Source organism: Leuresthes tenuis, unplaced genomic scaffold (assembly GCF_036924035.1).
Source record: "Leuresthes tenuis unplaced genomic scaffold, fLeuTen1.0.hap1 SCAF_2, whole genome shotgun sequence".
Classification (NCBI taxonomy): domain Eukaryota; kingdom Metazoa; phylum Chordata; class Actinopteri; order Atheriniformes; family Atherinopsidae; genus Leuresthes; species Leuresthes tenuis.
Genome location: NW_027325356.1, coordinates 18,818,390 through 18,838,338, shown reverse-complemented (window position 1 = coordinate 18,838,338; position 19,949 = coordinate 18,818,390). Strand labels below are relative to the sequence as shown.

Below are 19,949 nucleotides of genomic sequence, written 5' to 3'. Positions count from 1 at the left end.
AATGATTGAAACACATTTTATCAGCTTTTTCTTCAGAAATCTGGTATTTCCAAAGCTGTAAAAATCTCGTGTATCTTTAAATGTCATTATGTGAAATGCAAAGTATCAAAACAAACCGATTTAAATGACTCAGTATATGATTTGAATTATATGATCAGATCGCATGATGTCATTATGGTGCCATAAAAAACAAACTACAATTCATTTTGATATTACAAACTAGAAAAAGAAGATCCCAAGCATGGGTATGGCAAACATTTTTTTTTGTGGTATATAAAGGCAAAATCAGAAGTATTCTAAAATGACCAAAATAGGCTTAGACCCCAGAGGGTTAAGGCAAATTTCAGGTCTCATGTATTTGCCTTTCTATTGGAAACTGAGGTGAAAAGTTGGCCTCGGACCATATATTCCAATCTCAACAGCTATTTTCACCTGATGATTTCCCTGCTGCTATGACAGAGTTTCCAGTAGAGAAAGGAGGAACGTATGGGGCAGATAAAGTGTCTCATTGACTATTCCCATGGTGAATCGAGCCCTGCTGCACTGAGTGATCGCTGCTCCCTGCAGCATCAATAATACAGGAGGAAGTTATTGTCCCTGTGTGGACCACAGTATCATACAGCTAAAGCAAGTGGAGGGAGGAGGTGGTCCTTTCACTCAGTCCTCTAGGGTTTCAGGGCCCGCAGACAGAGGTCTGACTCTGGGGAGCCAGCCCCTGTGCCCTTGCACAGTGCTCAATTGTAAGTTTGCCTGAGAGAGGGATAAATGTGTCTTAACAGTGACAACATGCACAGTCCTGCTGGCCCGGCCACTTCGGTAAGACTACACCCCCAACACACCCAATGTCACAAGATGAGTCCCAGCTCAATAGAGAATTGGTCAGTAAGACACACTGGACAGTTCGAGAACAGGATAGATATCCTGGGTGTGATTAATATGATCCAGATTTTCACCTGTCTGAGTGCTGTGACCTTCCTGCAGTCTCACAATGCTCCAAAATACAGAACTGGGAACAGTTAAAGCATTATACACATTTCAAAGTAGAGCCCTACAAGACTGTTTTAAGAGATTTTGAAAACCCAACTTTAATTACTCTCCTGTGCGTTTGCACACACATTGTCAGTAGGAAGTAAACTACTAAAATACCGTAGAATGATGCTGAAATATAAAGCCACAGATTGATGTAAAACACAAAACAAGCACCCCACCCTGTTAAAATACCAGAGCGGTAGTGGACACTGGTGGGAGGGGTGCAGGTGGAGAGTGAAAGGAAGAGAAAGTCAGAGCGATGGTGAAATAGAGAGTCCCACTCAGGTGGAGGTCAGCGCTGGGTGCATTGTCGCTGGTGAGTTTAAGGAGGTGCTGGCTAACACTTAAAGACAGAAGTGGATTACAACTGTTGGTGAGTTTTAAAGTTATGCTTTTTCTTCCTTCTTCTGTCATCACTGGAAATCATCATGATATTCAAAATAGTTTAAACTGGGAATTAGTTGGAATGGATATATTTTGCTATTTTGAATAATTCAGAGCTGGATGTGGTGGATACTTTCACCATCACAGATAATATGCTACCAACTATATTCAGACTTAAAGTTTGTGAAACTTAATTACATTACGCACACTCTATTTGGCAACCATTCGCCGTAAGTGGTAAGATGATGTGGTAGCCAGTCATTAAGCTTTAATATCCTCTCTCCGCAGTGATACTTTACCCAATTCTATTACTTAAGACAAAATAAACAATGCTGCTTGTATTTAGACTGCGTTTTTTTTCTGAATTCAACAGGGAAAATAGCCTTGAGAGAAAGATGTGACTCCAGGGTGTCACTGGGCATGTTGGTATGAGATGAAGATGGTAAAGAAAGGGTCAGGGATGGCCACGTTAAAATTCACAAGTGTCATCGTTTGTGCTGTTATTCTTGGACAAGGAACCCCTGAGAGGACAGGTGAGTGCTTCGCCAAAACATGGCAATGAATACAATATCAATTCCATTTCTACTTGTGCATTACAATGCTGCCTCAAGTTGTCTCCAATGATTCTGTTTTAGGAGGTGATAAAGTGGAGCATAGAGATGCTATTCTGAAGGAGATCCTCTCAAAGTGGAGTAAAGGATATGGCTTCAGTCCTCTCAGATCCACTCCTGGTACAAACAAGGACCAGTCTGTGCAGACTTGGATGAGGAATATTATGGGGGGCTTGAAAACACTTTTTCCGAGCAAGACCCTGCCTTCAATAAACAAGCCAATAGACAGACATCGTCTCTCTGGCTTCCTCTACAACATCTCTCTGTACCTCCAAGAGATGGGTGCTGAGCTGGAAGAGGTGCCTACAGAGTCTGATGAGGAGCAGCTGTGGGAGAAGGTGCTGCATTTCTTCCTCCAGTCTGAGGGGAGCGCTGCCCTGAACCAGTGGAATGGCCGTGTGCCACCGCGACCCAGCATCAGAGTGCAGGACTGGTTTCTGTCCCTGAGGGGCAGCCAACACTGGGACTTGCTGCTGGGGCTGATGCAGAATCTCATCACTGTATCTGAGCGTCAGCCCTACAAGCCCTTCTTGACTTTCTTATCTCAGAACTGGAGGACACTGAGTGCTGTGCTGGAAGCTGCACTTCAGGCTGTGGTCAGTGGGACTTATGGTCAGGCCAGTGCAGGCCTGCAGGGCTTCATCTGTGCTCTGAAGGGTCGCAATGATTGTGCCTTTAGTGTTAGCTGGCTTCAGCAGCTGTTAGAGTTCTTGGAAACACGCAACTGGAAACCAGTGGTCAGTTTACACCCTGCAGGGGAAGCTGCTGGGCAGTTTAAGGGCTCAAGTTTATTTGGACGTTTCAAGCCCTTCAGCTTGCCTCCTGAGGCCACGAGACAGGATGAGCAGCCTGCAAATGCATCTGTGGAAGAGATGATGGCCACAGAGGATGAGTCAGACTCCATGCAAAGCTTTCTGCTGCAGGCTTTATCACGTTCGGGTGGAGAGCGCGGAGGACATTTGGCTAAGAAAAACTTAGCTCTTGTGCAGAGTTTGGATGGACTGAGGAGGGGCCTTCTGCACAGAGTGGGAAGCACTGTCTATGGTAACCTGAGGAAAAAAGTATCAAGAGTAACCATGGCGCTGCTTGATGATGTCAGCAGCTTGGTGGACGTTCCACAGTCCAACACACAGGGCCGGTGCTCAGTTGGTGAGTATTAGGGAAAGATGGGGTCTTGTGAGCCATAAAATCTCCTGAATATGAAGCCAAACAAAACAGGCATTATGCTGTGCTTTCAGAGTTGTTGAAGCCTCATTCTGATAATAGAGACATTAGATCATTAAGATAGAGCACTGTCCAATTATGGCTTATACAGCAGATGCTTGTTTAGATTGTATCAAGAGTTCTTATTAAAAGCCTCATCCACTTGGTCCAGGGTCCACCTGAGAGGTCCAGCAGGGAATGTGACAGTCACGGACACTGCTTTAAAATCTTTTTAATCATTCTGTGCAGTGAAAGCCCCTGTTGTTAGCCCAGCTAATCTCTTTATCCTTTCATTGATGTCAGTAACATTATATCTTGGTCTTTGTTAACTGAGCTGCACTGTTACATCTCCCATAGTTGTGGTTTACAGGAGCCTCCAGCTGCTTTTTCCACCACTCATTCACTTTGATTTTCATATATTTTTTAACCTCTTGCTTGTCTTTTTGAAGGTGACCTGAGACAGCTGATTTTATGGTAAGATATTTCTAGGATGAGACTGACAGTATTCTTGAAGTGTACAGTGAACAGAAACACATTTAAGTCCTTGTTCTATCTATGCATTTGTAGGGGGATAAGACACAACGTGATGTGGAACACTCAGGCTTTGGGCGTCAGCTCTCAGGGCCTCCCAGGCTCACTCCCATTTCTATCCTGCCCACTCACTGAGGGAGAAAAGCTACAATCACAACTACCACCTGCCCAATTGTCTAAAAAAATAGCTCCTTCTTCACAAAGAATCTCCAATCGCCTTCTTGAACTCTCCGCCGCGCCTCACAGCAAGTTCAGAGAGGGCAACAGCAAGCAGAAAGAGATGGAGTATTCCACCTCTACAGAGATCCTGGAGGCAGCGTGTAATGAATCCATCCCAGGCTTGACTGGCGTCTCTAATTTCACTGTATTTCTGTATTGTAAACTGTTTGAAGGTGAGAATGGCTCAGTTAATCCTGCCATGGCTCACATGGGGCTCGACCTTCATTCTACATGCTCCGATGCAGCTTGGTACCTGTCTGCTGCTGAGGAGGACTTCTTTTGGGTGCATGTTTGTAGCGAGTTCTTTGCCCACGAATTCAACAACACGGTGTGTGCCAACTCCTCTTTCTGGCTGCAGAGAGCACATCAGGTAATGGATCACTTTTCAGATGAGTGAGCATTCGCACTTTAGAGTTTTCTAAGAAACTGGCAAAGCAAAGTGGGCTGCTGAGAACATGCTATGCATACATTTTTTATGCATACATCTAATTCCCGCTAACCATCTCCTGTTTTACTATTTGCAGGCTGCTGTGGCAAAAGACTATAGTTTTTTCAACCAGACAATAGATGACTTGTGCGTGCAGCTTTCAGATGAAGCAACAATGAGTCCAGACCTCAGTGAGACCTGTCTGGCTCAGCTGGACAGCGGGCCACTCAGTGCAGAAGCTTTCAGACACTGCTTCCTGCCTAACAACTCAGTCCTGATCACTGCTCTGTGTGGCAGAGTGTCCCCTGACTCACAACAATCCCTGCCAGAGGGCAGCTGGGCAGCAGCTTACTGCTCAAAGATGCACAACTTCTCCCACGATGACACCATCATAGAGGCTTGTCAGTACAGGAAGTGGAATGTACAACATTTCACCAACTCCACCCTCCTGGAGCTCTGTGGACAGACACAAGGACTGAGAGAACACATCTGCCTAAACGCCACTCTCTACCATCAGCTGTTAAGGTTGAAGCCTCAGTTTGTTGATGTCTGTGCAGATCTGCAGACGGAACAGGAGAACCAGAAGTGCCTCCTGCAGAGGTTTTTTGACATGCTACCAGCACCGTATGCGTTTGACACATCGCAGCTGTGTGTGGACCCGTCACCACTGCTTGCGGACCTCCTCCACAAGCTAAGGCAGTGTGAGGTTGAGGGAGGAGAGCGAGAGGGGTTTTTAGTGGCGCTGGGATATGTGTTGCGTGTCTTGGACTTCATGGTGGGACTCTCATCTGGGCTGGATGAGGGGGAAAGAGAAGCGAGACAAGGTCTGGGTCAGGCCATCCTCCTTTCCAGTCTCCTTGACAACACATCCTGGGCCACGCTGCAGCCAGATGCTTCTACGAGTGTCCTTCACACTGTGGGAGTCTTCCTGCGCAGAGAGCAGAACGCCACTCTGAAGGAAGACCTGCTGAGCTGCTTTAGTGTAAGATACAGTCTGAATGATAAAAACAAACACCTTTACTCTGTCACACACACACACTTTGTAAATAACCTGTTTCTGCTGTGACTTCAGCCCGTCCTGTGGGACCTCATCCAGCAGAATGACAACTCCTCTGCTCTTAGGGTTCTGCTGCAGGTACTGGTCTCTGCAGCTATATTTACACTTCACAAAAGAGTGCTCAGCTCACTGAACATTCAGTTGAATCTCTCTGTCTCACCAGGAGTACCTCCAGATGCCAAGAGACAGCATTCGAACTCTTGTGATGTCTGCTGAGAAAGACGCTGTTAAGAGATTTCTCTCCCATATGCATCAAAGTTGGGACCAGCTTCAAGTTGAAACCAGCCAGGTTTGCTCTCTAACTTCTTATAAAGCAGGCAATATGCTACATTTTCGTGAAACTTTGTCTCTTTTAATGCTGCTAATTTTTTTCCCACTGAAACCATTAAAAAGTAAAAGATCAGGAGGATTTGTAACATGATACGCAGTTCTTTCGGTAGAAGCTGTTACAAAATATTGTTCTATAGGGACCTGATTTGAATGCATGTCATGGCCCATGCATAGTTAAAGAGGGCCGAACTGAATACACATCCATTCCAGCTCCTTTTTGTTTCTCTGTCAGGCTTCTCAACAAGAGTTACAGGCCATGGAAACAATGACGGCCGCTTTCATCCATAAGTTCCCCCGAGTGACCCCAGAGCTGTTTGTGGACCTTTCTCAGTTCATCCCCTTCATGTCTGTGTCTGACATAATGAGCTTCCCTGCCTCCCTGATCGTCAACGACAGCGTGTGAGTTACAGACAGCACAAATTATTGTGTTCAATCAAAAATCCCACTAATGCTAACATTTTCTGTGCTGCTCCTCAGATTGATAGCCATTCGTGACCACAGCTCGGAGATGAAGCTGCTGCAAAAAAAGGCCTTTGTAAAAAGGCTTCTGCAGTCAAGTGCAGTGGGTGATGCCCCCACATGGCCGCCGTATTTTCTCACTTCCATCCTTCCACTTCTGCCTTACCTCCCAGTCAGCCATTTTCAGCAGCTGACATCACAACAGGTTAGAGAGCATTAAAGTACAGCTCTTTACATGACTGCTGTATCTATTTCACAGACATGACTAAAAGCCAAATAAAAGAGTGGAGGACCAGATGCAGAGAAACAACAAATAAAGATGAGGCGATTGAGTGTCTGTGGTTATATTGTGTCTAAGCTGTGTGTCTTTTTAAAAACTCTGTTGGCGATGTTTCTGCAAGTGTTTGTGCTAATTTTGTCTGTCTGGTAATTTCTTTGTCTTTGCAACGTTTTTTGTTAGGAACACACCGGCTGTAAAATACGTAGGCGATATCAGTGTTAAAGAGAATAATTTGGCTAGTGGCCGATGGCCAGTTTAAATAGTTGGAAACAATGAAATATGGATTGTAGAAATAAGTTAACAGTTTCCACTCCTGTTTACTTTCTTTGAATGAGCACAAATCAAATTCTTTTATACAAACGTATCATAGAAGCTTTATAAAAATCTAATTTGTGTGAAAGAAGAAAGAAAGAAAGAAAGAAAGAAAGAAAGAAAGAAAGAAAGAAAGAAAGAAAGAAAGAAAGAAAGAAAGAAAGAAAAGAAATGCTTTCCGGCATCCTGCATCTCTTCAATTTAATTGGTTCTGTCATGGAATTGCAGCTTTTTTGGTCTCTTCGGTCTTTACAGTCATTTTGCATGTGTCTGTGTAAATTCTGCAATTTTTTTTGTTAAAATGCATCTCTCTCTGGTCATTATGAAACATTTTGTGGTTAGTTACAACTATGAGTTGCAGTTTTGTCTTTTTGGTATTGTTAGATGTCTCTTTCTGGTTGTTTATTGATTTAGAGAGATTTTCCATCACTTCAAACAGAGGCTCTGAACAACGGCCCCCTGACTCTTGGTTGCTAGGCCTAGCAGACCTGTTCTGTAATTCCTCCACGGGTGCAGCAGTAATTACATTGGCAGAAACTAAATATACTTGGATGAAAGACTTTGTAGAGCACTAAAGAAGAAGCACATTGAAAAGAAACTCCAACCTTATCACGATTCTTTCTGTTATTTGTCTTGATGAATTATATTTAGTGGCGTTTGTTAAAGTGTGTTTTGACATTTAATCAATTTCCTCCTCAGCTTACACCGCTGGTGGAGTTGCTAGGCAACAGCAGCCTGGATGGTGTAAGGGGGCGCCATGTGCTTCGGACCATTTTCAGTAAGAGGAAGAATCTGACCGGTGATGACATACTGAGGTGGGAAAGAGATGCTTTATATTTATATGCATTTATACTCATCAATATTAGGCTCACAGAGGGTCAGTGTAGAGTGCTTGTAATATTGATAATGAACAGTAATTACTGTCAGCGCACAGCAAATTCTGGAAGCATTTTTTTTTCTCAGAAAGCTGAAAACAGATCTATTTTTTTCTTTATCCTACAAATATTTTTATTATTATTGTGTTCTGGTGTGTTATTTCTGATTTAACCTTCATTTTGAGCAGTCATTAAGCCCTCTACATAAAAACCTTCTACATAAACTATGTGTTTGAAGTTCATTTCAATTTGACAAACAGAAGGATGAAGAATAAAGTCTTTTGCAGATTAGGAGTTCTTGCCTGCTACCTGGATCCAGCAGAACTGGCCTCATATCTTCAGGACTCTGCTGTGTCCTCTGCTCTGTGGCAGCAGCTGTCTCAGTGCATGTCCAAGGGGCTCATCAGTGCCGGTGGCAGGGTGAGGGGTGCAGAACAAGCTTTTCGAACCATCAGTATCCTGAAATACACTTTTTTTTTTTCACATGTGTCATAGACTGCTTGACAGACTGTTTATTGTGTTTCCTGCTTACTGTAGCTGTCATCTTGGTTGATACCAGCAGTTAAAACCCTGAACATCAGCAGCATGGCTTCTACAGAGCTGTCTGCGCTCAGCAGTCTGCTCCCTCAGTTAGGATCTTCCATCCTGCTGTCTCTCCCCTTGCAGCAGCTCCTGGAAGTCCTGTCACAGCCAGGATTGCACAGATATTCACCAGCACAGGTCAGCAGGGAGTGAGCTTTTCCTTACACATTTAGTTTTTCATCATTCCCTACCTCTTTTCTCTCATTTCCTGTTTTTAGTTGTAGCATAAAAAATATTTCTTTTTGAAAGAGAGTCCCCAAATTGTCATCAGCAATCAGCAGTCTTTTCTCTAAAATGCTATGTGGAACTATGATGTACGCAGACGTTTTTGTCATAAGGACCTTAGTAAATTGGTCAATCAGCTCAGACAGAAGCATTTGAATGTCGATGAATTGTGTCCAAACTATGTAAACTGCATTATTTTTTCAATACTCCCCTCAGGCATTTCAGATGTTATCCAAGATTTCAAAGGATGCCAATGTAAGTAGACATTTTCAAAATATTTGCACCGTATTTCAGCCAACTCCACACTCATCATTGTGTTCCTATCCTCCTGCCAGCTCACCATGGATAAACTGTGCAGACTGAAGCCGTTACACTCTGGTCTCTCTCCTGCTGTGCTTAGAGGCCTCCAGTGGTCTGAAATCAGTAAAGCTGCCCACTGTTCGTGCTGGAGAACGTTGCTGACTGATCTTAAGCCTGGTCACAGAGCCATACTATACAGTGCTATACAGGAGGTGACTGTGCTTTGTTTCTTCAGCGCATCACTTCTCACTTTCTCACTATCTTATTTCCTGTAATTTGCTCTGGCCCTTGTTTTGTGTCACGCATTGAATGGTGGGCTGGAGAGATCTTGGCACATTCAACGTCAACACCCTTCGGGTTGTGTCTGGGGATTAGAAAATACAGGAGAACGTTAGATTAATTTGTCTAATCTAGGACTATAGGGTTCTTTAAAGTGTTCTTCTTTGTTTGGGCCTTTGTTGACAGGCTCGGCTCAGAGACTTGAAGAACATCACTCAGCAGGTAAACTGTCTATTTCCTTTTGTCCCCCTGAGGAAAATGATACAGGAGATGAATGGTGAAACCATATGGAGAGGCATCGGCATATACAGAGACGTACATTGGTCACCACAGCAGGTGCACATTTTACCATATCTACTTTTGTGTGCAGTCTAACATTTCACTGATATGCCAACAATAGGTTGCCGGTTCTTTGGCTGCACAGGGAAATGTTACCGGCTTCGGTTTTCACTCCCATTAATCTGCAACTCGTTGGATATGCTTCAGATGAGCCTTTCAGGATATTAATACTCTATTCAGATCAGCTGCCATCAAGCTAATTAGTCTGGATGTAGTACAATGATGTGCTGGAGTGTAGCATAAATTAATAATGGCTACCTTCAAGGGATTTTATCACAGCCAAGTGTGTATGAGTCCGCTTTCACCACCTGTTCTCAGCTTAGCAAGACCTGAATCAAATCAATAAACATCGCCCTTTTCACTCACACCGAAAGATACGCTGCAGTCACAATGAGCAGCTTGCTCTCAGAAGAAAACATGCAATAGACATGTTTTTCTACAAGTCCAAAATGTATTAGTGGCACAATAGAGGTGCTGATAACTGTTACTAAAAGTGACAATAGTTGGTTGGATGGGACTTGAACTTGATTCAAACGAGTGACATCTGTGGTGTAACTCCACTGTAGATAGTGTTACAATGAATACTGCACTATAAAGTGTGTGTCTAGAATTAATCTTATTTAATTCCAGTTACACAAAGGTTTTTAGTCTGGAGACTTGTCTGTAGACTTGGTATTGTAAACAGTTATACTTCATGGACTAAATTATTCAAAATCAGGCTGTGGATGAAAGCTTCAAAACCTTCAGAAGATATGAATACAAATGCATAGTTACATGAGTGTAAATTACCAAAGTAGAGATTTCTGTGTGGAGTGTGTGTGGACTTATGCATTTAGGTGTCTACTGTTGGAAAAGCGAGATAGTCCAAAATGTCAAAATGAAAAGAAGAAGGTTTTGGTTACGCTTCACTATAAGTTTCAAAGACTTTGACAGAAATTTAACACATAATTGATACATTTTTTATTATTATCCCTCAGAATATTTACAGGCTGTTTGAGCTGTTTTTAAAAAATTTTTTAATCAATTAAAGTATTCTTCATTTTAAAGGGAATAGCAGTAAATTAAAAATTTAGTAAGTAAAGTAAAAAAGCAGTAAGTAAAAATTTGGACTGACCGTGTCTTTTTTCCTCATAGGCTCAATTTTTGTTCAATAAGATCTACGAATTTAAGAATGTTACCATCCAGTCCGTGAGGTATGTTTGACCTTCTCTAAAATTCACACTTATGGTTTTGATTATTTTTCCTGCTAACTAAAGTAACGACTCAGAGAAGTCCTTTTCAGGTCAGAAGCTCACTCACTAATCAATGCAGTAATCTCTCTTTCACCTAAAGGGATCTGGGTCATATTGCCAGTGGAATGAGTTGTGACTTCTTGAGGCTTTGGATCAATGACACAGACTTTATGGAGCTGCTTCAGTTTGTGAGCGACCTGCCTGGAGGCACAAGACCTGCTCTGGTCAGTACCCCCCAAAACTCTCTATCATAATCTCTATTATGGAGCTAGGAAAGTTAATGTTTCTGTAACAAATACACTATTATATTTGATGCTGACAAGTTGACACTTACTTTGCTATGTGTTACCAGCGAAAATGTATTGTTGAAGAACTGAGAACACAACCTGAACTCGATCTCAATGCTTTAAATTCTGGGTTTGCTGCAACATTACCGTAAGTATCCCCTTCAAATGTATATTTTACAATAAATGTTCCACAGCTTATTCAATGAAGACAACATTTATTCTTGTTTTTTCTTTTTTTTCCAGAACAACGATGATAGAGAACCTCTCCAATGAGTCAGTCAGAGCAATGCTGGACCACATTGAGTCCCACTTTGTTGATTTCCTCAGACTGCCACATTATAAACAGACAAATTTAGCTGAGAAGGCCAAAGCTGAGCTGGTAAAGCACCTACATTACTTAGACAAACACAAGATGAGCAGGAGTTGACTTACTGCAATATGTTCAGATAGAAATATGTCATAAAAAAATCAGACGCTTCTCTAATTTATATGTATGTATATATGTTGTATATATGTATATATGTATATATGTATATATATATATGTTGTTGTATATATGTAATATATATGTTAAATATAATTAATCATCCCTTTTTCCCCTCAAGGTAGTTAAAATGATAAAATGCCCACTCAACACAGAAATGCTATTTCTGGTTAACTTAAACCAGGACATGCGTCAGTGATGACGATTCATGTATTTGATTTGTTACATATTAATGAGCAGAAAGAGCATTCTGCATTTGTTGCTTCTGCCGTTTCAAGCAAGCAGATCTGCAGAGAAAACAGATGGAGAAAGAGATTTACAGTGTAACCTGTTACAGCCTCTCAACAGCTTTTCACACACCTTAAATCTTATCAGTGTTAAATCCTGGTAATCCTGGCATGCTTTCTGTATGTGCCACTCTGCAGGACCCTTCTCTGGCTGAAGGGCATATTGATGGCACCTTTCTGGACGTCCTCGGTCCTTTGCTGCCTTTCTTGGACCGAGACAGTCTGACTCTGGTAGACAGAGGAGCTCTGGCTCTGCGGCTGGAGGAGATAAGAAGTTTCTGTCTTCCTAAGGAGGCTCTCAGAGATATTAGTGATATTCTCACTCAAAACGACCTGCTCGGGTATACAGTTTTAGCCGCAGATTCTGTTTTTTTTTTGTTTTACAACAGGGCCAATGGAGGACATTAACTAAGAAAAAAAATACTAATTTGTTGGCTGCACATGCCAAAAGTAGTATATATGCTTATACTTTACCAAAATATATAAAGAGACTAAGTTCAATGATGTCAGTTACATTTTCAGAAATGCTTTACATTCTTACAATCAAATGTTCATGAAATATCGAAGGCTAAAATATTTGTTTCTATAAAGTTTCAATCTTTAAAGGCTTATTTACTGATGAAGATGATCATTCAAAAGCAAACTGCTGATGGTGACTTTCAATGAGGAGAATATGTTCCAAAATGTGTGTTCATGAACTTTTTACAATTTCAAACAACATAAAGAGTCTGCAGTGAGTTCCTCGCAGAGACTTTGACTCAGCAGCTTTGTACTAATAGCTTAATGCTAATATTAGCCAAATGTAACACAAACTTTACTCGTCAAAAAGGTCAGTGGTGGGACAAAACAAAGTACATTTAAAGTGCTTAATGATTTGAAAACTCTTACTTTACATGAGTTTTTTCGTACCTTTTGTTTTTTTATTCAGTCCTGCTGAATTTCAAGAATGAAGTATTGCTTTTTGGGCAGTTAGCCTACTGATTACTTCACACATTAGGATTAACAGACTAAACATGTCAAGTATTTCTAAAACATGATCCTATGTTTCAAATTATACTACCTGAGAGTTTATTAAAACAAGCCTGATAATCAACTAATCAGCTGACTGAATTTGATGATTTGACATTTTTACTATTTTCAAAAGTCACACAATAGATCAATTCATTATTAAATAGCTCAAAATGAGCTTTTACTCAAGCAACTTGACTTAGGTTATAGTGAAATCATGTTTTTCCATTAAATCATGCAACCCAGTGTTGTTTAATTTCTGGATATGTTTCACTCAAAATGTGCAATTGTGAGCTTTGTGGTGGCATCAGTCAATAACAAAAGTAATTATCTTAAATTCCATCTCATGGGAATTCATCTAATGATTAGGTTTTCAGTTTGGACCAAAATAGGTTAACAAGTGATGGATAAGTGGACACTGACAAAAAGAAAATCACACACAAACAAATGTAAAAGTTGTAAATGCTGCCTTCTGAATATACTGGACCTCACTGTAGCATTATTCCTGCCATGAGACATGGATTACACAAAGCAGCAGTAATGATAGAATATGTGTACTTGTTTGCCAGAGATCCATCCAAATGGCAGGTTGGGGATGTTGAACATGTGGGCAGATTGTTGTTTGCTTTCTCAATAAAGCAGATTAACTCCATCCCACTGGTAAGCATCAAAAATCACAGACCCATGCAAGCAATCACTTTGCTTTTACAGCTTTTGAGACATATTCTGGTGTGTGTTTCCACTGTACAGACGGTGTTGAATAAGGACATAGTGGAGCAGGTCCTAGTGAGTCAACAGCACTGGGAAGACAGCGCCATCGGTGGAGTTTGTTTTAGTCAGTGTATGGACCAGCATCGCCACAAACAGCAGACTCAGAGTCTCATTAGAGGCATAGTCAAAGCACGGAACAGGAGGGCAAAAGGTCCAGTACATACGTCTTGTGTAAACGCTGTCTTATACATTTAGCCTGAAATCAAACTATTATCATTTCACTGAATACCTGTGTTTTTTCTGAGCAGTGCCAGTTCCCAGCTGTGCAGACATCAGAGGAACGTTTCCATCAGCTTGGACATCGACACAGCTCAGGCGCATGGCGCTGACGGAGCTAAAAGAGTGTGTGGAGGTTTTTGGTCAGGATTCGTTGCTGAGCTCTGAGCAGCGTCGGTCACTGTGGGTGAAACTCAGGCAGGTCAGGAAAACTCCGCCGACAAAATTCCACACAACACATACAATGTCTTCTCTGATCTCAGCCTGAAGTTATCTGGACTTACTGTTTTTACCAACACTAGTTTAGACATTCATGTTCTGAGTGTGAATGCAGACACTATGTGGGTCATTTAAGAGGTATATGACCTCATCACCTCAGAGTTCCTCAGACGCTGACCTGTGCTGCCGCAGATCTGCCTATCCTATAAGATCTTGTCCACTTAAGACATAATCACCAAAATAGTATTACTCTGTCATCACAAAAATATATATATAAAAAAATGATGAGTTCTGTCCGACAGTTCATGTTCAATATGTCAAAGAGTTGTGAGATATAAGTTTGAGGATAAAAAGTCAGTAATAAGACAACCTTGCACTGGCTGAGGAGTTTTGATATCCACATAATCTATGGATGAACTGCTGTGGCTTTTCATTTCATTCAGTCGTTGAGTCCTGTGAGGGAGCTGAGAGAGGATCAGGTGCTGGAGTTGGGCTCAGTAGTGACGGAGATGGGAGACAGAGAGCTGCAAGACACCAATCTTACTGATGTGGGTGTGTTGGCACATCTGGGCACACTGACAGACTGGAGTCCTCGAAAGGTGAGCTTTGTCTTTAATATCTTACCCTGAAACAAAACCTGATATTGAGTAATTTAATGTGTTCATAAATTGGATGTTAAATGTTTCTGTTTGACATTTCAGATGAGAGCAGTGATTTTAAGTGTGATGCGGAAACGCAGACTGAAAGTGGAGCAGCTATCAGTTGTTGATCTGGCAGCGTTTGGTCATCTGATTTGTGGTCTGCATCCTTCTGAGATTAAACAACTGAGCCCCTACAACCTCAGGTCAGCAGAATAATTCATTAATCTTCATCCATACTTGTAACCTGCTCGAACACTGAATTTTTCAAAGCAACAAATTGATAAATAATTCATTGTGCTGCATGTGAGCAACCACAGAAAAAAACACATTACTATTCCAGAATGAGTTGAGACAAAAATGAGCATGGCAAACCTGCAGATATACCAACTGAGAAGTTGCTGGAGAACATTTTTCCTGTATTCAGAGGAGGTTAAAGTCCTTAATTTATTCCCATAAATTACAGCATAGCTATCCTGTTCTTGAGGGAGATGTCCCTGCCATGCACAGAACAACAGATGGAGGCGTTGACAAGCTGTTTGTCCAGACCGGAGGCCTTTGGTCCAGCCAGTGCTTGGGGACCAGAGATTTTCACTGAAATTGGGACATTGGCAGGTACAGTGGAGCACACTATCCCCTGTGGGTTTAAACTTTTTAGAATTTGTTTTTTTCAAACAGTGAGGATGGTGGGGGTCAGCAATGACAGCTATTGGATGGATAGGTGCAATTAAAAGTATTCCAGAGGGTTTAGGCTTTAAGAGTGCGAAAGGGGAGTTTTTCAACACTCTTGCTGTGATTTCAAATGAGAAACATTAATTATCTGAATTGAGTGTTTGTCTCTGTTTCCAGCGGGCTTGCCTGATATAGTGCTGTCAGCTCTGCTGCAGGAACAGGTGGAGGGAATCACCCCTGAAGCTGTCGCCCTGATGTCACCCAAAAAGATGGCAGTGAGTTTCACCCCGGTGTTATTCTTTTCATTTGGACTAATCTGCAGCTTCATTGCGGATGGGTACACTTTGAGGTTCGAATGGGAGATGTTTTCTTTCTTTAAAAAAGATATTTGACATGTCACATCTGGAAAAGCTCAGTTCTAAAAAATGAAAAAATAGCATTGTTTGAGTTACATCATCAGGATTCTGCACACTGCCATTGCTGGAACTTAAACATAGCAGAGTTCTATGGTTCATATTATTAGTAACACCAGAGCTAAAGGCTCCAGCAACAACACATATATTGCAGTTTGAATTGAAAAAGCTACTTAATATGAATTTGTGTCCAAAAAAAAATGACACAATCTATATTTTTATCTCAAATGACTTTACAATGGCGCTGCATGGTGGTGTGGTGGTTGGCACGGTCGCCTCACAGCAAGAGGGTTCCAGGTTCAATTCCAAGCTGGGAGTTTGCATGTTCTCCCTGTGTATGCGTGGGTTCTCTCCAGGTACTCTGGTTTCCTCCCACCACAAAAAACATGCATGTCAGGTGACTCTAAATTGTTCCAAGGAGTGAGAGTGTGGTTGTGTGTCTCATTCATCTCTGTGTGGCCTTGTGTTGGACTGGTGACCTGTCCATGGTGTGTCCAGCCCACCCCCGCGACCCTAAAATTGGGTTAAGCAGGTACAGAAAATGGATGGATGATAAGTACACTATAAGGCACAGCTGCATAAAAAGGCTTGTGAACTCTTTGGCATGACCAGGATTTGTTCTGATATTCCTCTGAGGCACAACTATAAACCAACAAGAAAATGTACTCGGATCTTTGTTTCTAACAACTTCTTTAACACTAACAAGCATCAACAAAGTCTTCTCAACACAGATTATTTAGTTCGAACAATTTCTCAATCACAGCAGCTTTTCCAGGATTTTAGAAGACACACATCATAGAGACTGTGAAGCTGGAAAAGCGTGCTCCATCAGGACACCCCTGAATTTTTTATGAACTGAATCAGTTTTGTAGGGAAGAGCAGCTGGAGAAAATGCTTGCTTTGTGCAGTTTCCTTGCCTTTAACAGCCTGGACTGTGTTCAATACATAATGCGATCAATAAAGACTGTGATATTGCTCAGCCTACACTTCATATCTAATAAACTCACAATTCCTGGCTTTTAAAACTTTTTTTGGGCAACTGCACTCTGAAATTCACAAGAAAAAAAAGATTCAATAGGATGTTTTCTTGTAATACCAGACAAAACTCTACTTGCTTTTTGTACTCGTGAATAAAACCGTGTGTCTCTGAAACAACTGGAGACTGTAAAGCAAATAAGCCACGTCACATCTGCATTCCTGGCAATAAAACACACATTTGTTTTGTGTCGTGGCTTTGCCTGGCAGGTGGTGTTCAGTGCAGTTCAGTTGTCCCGGCTTAGTGTGGAGCAGGCGTGGGCTGTCACGGAGGCGCAGTGGGCTGAGCTGGACACGGAACAGAGGCGCGCTGTTGGACTCGCTCGGTATGAGGGAGACGTCCTGCTGGAGCTCAGAGGTGTGTCTTCGTAGAAAGCGTCTGACTCCTTTTGATAAGCATGCCCCTGTTGAGTCTGTTTGTATGATGCTTCTTTCTACTTAGTTGTGAATATGATTTGTGTGTAATTCTATGTTCGTTTTCTTCTGCAGGAAGGAACTCAGCCCCAGTAACCCTGAAACCAGACAGCCTCACTTTATGCTCAGTGGCTCTGTGTCTCTTGTTATGGCAGCTAATTTAAAATGCTGGAACAACATTTAATTGTCCCTTTGACCTCCCTGGGTGTCATATTTGTATTTCAAATAAATGTTTTGAACTGCTCTGCTCTTCTGTGTGTTGGTCCCTTAATTCACATTGCTTTCATTTGTGCTGTGTTGCACATGATTCACTTTTATGAGGATTATCGGCTTGGCAGAGGGTAAATCAGTGTGTGCTGGTGTACTTTGTGTAAGACTCTTTTGTTAGAACAATAACAACAAGCAGTGATATAATTAATGTTTATTTGACAGAGGAACAGGCTTTCCGACATTTACCCAACAACCAAGCAAACAAACCGGAGATGAGATTTTACTGCATTAACACACCACACTGAAATCTAGAACATTGAGAACACAAATAGCCGCTAGAACCTATAATAGACCTTTGAAATCTTGCACCTATTTATTAATAACTTTTGTTGGCTCTGTAATTTGCCCACCACAACAGTCTACAACCTCCACAGGAGTCCACTCCCCTCTGCGGAAAGTTGTTTGCTCTGTTCATCTTCAGGATTTCTTATAAATCTAATGTATAAATCATATCAAACTGAAGCTTCAAATCAATTATACGGCTCCTTGATGTGTCTCCCTAACCACCTTTGGACAACATCAGAATTATGTTTTGATCTATCACCCATATATCCAAACTCACACTCTCAATCTTTTTTTCTATTATCAAAATATAAGATATATGAATGATGGGTTCAAATACAAACAAACATAAGAAAGAGTTCAGTTACATTACAGACATTAGTTTGTCTCAGGTGCAAAACAGACGATCTGTGAACAGAATATTCAAATGTTAATCAAGCCTTAACTTCAGTAAAGCAAGGACACATGGGGAAAGAGAATAATGATGACCAAAAACTTTTTCATTTAAATCTGAAGGTTTATATGGTTCCATCACAGAAACCTTTTGTGGTTTTTATGATAGCCAAGGACCATGCGTGGCCCTGTACGCTGTTACAGGTACAGACAATTACTGGAGAATGTGGAGGTGAAAAAGAAGGCAAAATGAAAAACTGTCGGTAGGTTTTTGATGGAAGGAATTTGATCTATTCTTCCTTATAAATTAAGGCAGGACCTGAAATGCCTACAATTTGTGGTCCTGTCTCATTGGAGGCTCTTTTACAAACTAATTTCAGCACATTTATGAAGAAATAATAAGTTTAGTTACTGAAAATTCCAATGGTTTATTCATCTTCATTCATTTTTTTGGGCATTGTGTCTCTTAATTTGATCGCTCCAACAGAGATATGACAGGAAATGAGAGGGGAGAGATGAATTAATGAGATGCAAAATATGTGCCCTTGTGGACAGGAACTAGGCGCATTGCGGTTCATGATTGGCTGCAGTTTCTGCCCACTTGGTGCACATTTCTAATTAATGTCGGATTTAATCAAATTATCAAATATGTCTGACACACAGAAAACCTTGAACTAGATAGTAAAACTTCTCTACAGCAATACTGATAAAGATTGCTTTTTCTGACTGATTGATGACCATCTGGTGATAAAAGCTAATGTATTTCTTTGAGTTTAAGTAATTTCTTTCCTTTCAGGCCAAAAATGATCTTGTCACTAACTTATATTACAATGCTTACATGCATTTGAAACAGTTTCCCTTTGGGTTTATCTGAGGTCCATTACAAAACTTAAAGCTCTTACGCATCATTGTATGTTGTACATTCAGGTTGGTTAAATGAAGGCTACATTTTAAAAAAAAAATGAAGCCGTAATCTGCACGGTGCTGTGAACATTAAGAGGTCAAGCATGTGGCTAAAAGTCACTTGGTGCTTAAAAGCTTTACCGTCATTATTTTTTGCCTGATCCCCCAGACAACATAATATACCTTATTATGTTGTCTGGACTCTCAACTGTGGACATGGCTGTAAAAACCCTATGTTCCTCCCATATTAGACATTTTCTGAATTTCATCTTGTCACTTGGTTTCTTTTTGAAGCTGTTTCAATGTTTGTTGAGGTTCCAGTTTTTGTGTCTTGATCGTCATATTGTTTTTCTTTGTTTACTTTTGTGTATTTGTTTTATATTTTTTTCTCATTTTTGTGATTGTTTTGCATGAAGTCATTTTGCATCTGCTTTTAGTTGGTTCTGTCTTTGATTACATTGTTTCATTGCAGACATTTCGTCTCTTATTGAGAAACGTGAGCTTCTTTTTTATGGCTTTGGTTCTCTTCGTGGTTGCTTTGCATCTATTGTCTTCTCATTTAGTGTGTATTTATAGTTGTTTGCTATTTTTTTCTCTGTAATTGTATTTTGTGCATCGTTGTAGTGATTTTATGGACTTTTCAACCAGAAATAATCAATTCAAACAGAGCTGGGTCATCTCCTGACCCTGGGCCGATGCCCGGTAAGCCTATTCATAATCCTTCTATGCTCGCAACAACAATTTCCTCAATCAGGATGACGTGTATTGGCATGTAGTCCACTTACTGGGCATCTATTACATGTTGTTCGCTATGATAAATCCCCCTTCTGCTTGGTTGGACTCTGCCAGCCACACACGGCCCGGGTGTCATTTGAAGGGTGCTACGCCGCCTGTGACCAGTAGGTGGGGATGTAGCAGCGCTGCTGCTCGGTGAGCAGTTGTTGCTATCACGTCTCCACTTTGTCCACAGCAGTGACGTATTT

At 41.3% G+C, this 19,949-nt stretch overlaps 1 protein-coding gene across 1 annotated transcript; it reads left to right on the top strand.

Annotated features, from left to right (window-relative positions):
- Positions 1-1,852: 1,852 nt before the first annotated feature.
- Positions 1,853-17,318, top strand: LOC140302487 (stereocilin). Its single transcript, XM_072381306.1, has 29 exons — positions 1,853-1,946; positions 2,049-3,173; positions 3,677-3,701; positions 3,795-4,347; positions 4,502-5,386; positions 5,477-5,539; positions 5,625-5,750; positions 6,024-6,190; positions 6,269-6,455; positions 7,542-7,657; positions 8,005-8,137; positions 8,255-8,437; positions 8,741-8,779; positions 8,860-9,036; positions 9,290-9,439; positions 10,577-10,635; positions 10,775-10,898; positions 11,027-11,109; positions 11,205-11,340; positions 11,871-12,073; positions 13,310-13,400; positions 13,491-13,662; positions 13,760-13,929; positions 14,390-14,545; positions 14,648-14,790; positions 15,051-15,199; positions 15,434-15,531; positions 16,915-17,062; positions 17,194-17,318. The coding sequence occupies exons 1-29, from the start codon at positions 1,853-1,855 to the stop codon at positions 17,280-17,282; spliced, it is 5,844 nt and encodes a 1,947-aa protein (XP_072237407.1). The 3' UTR covers positions 17,283-17,318.
- Positions 17,319-19,949: the final 2,631 nt, after the last annotated feature.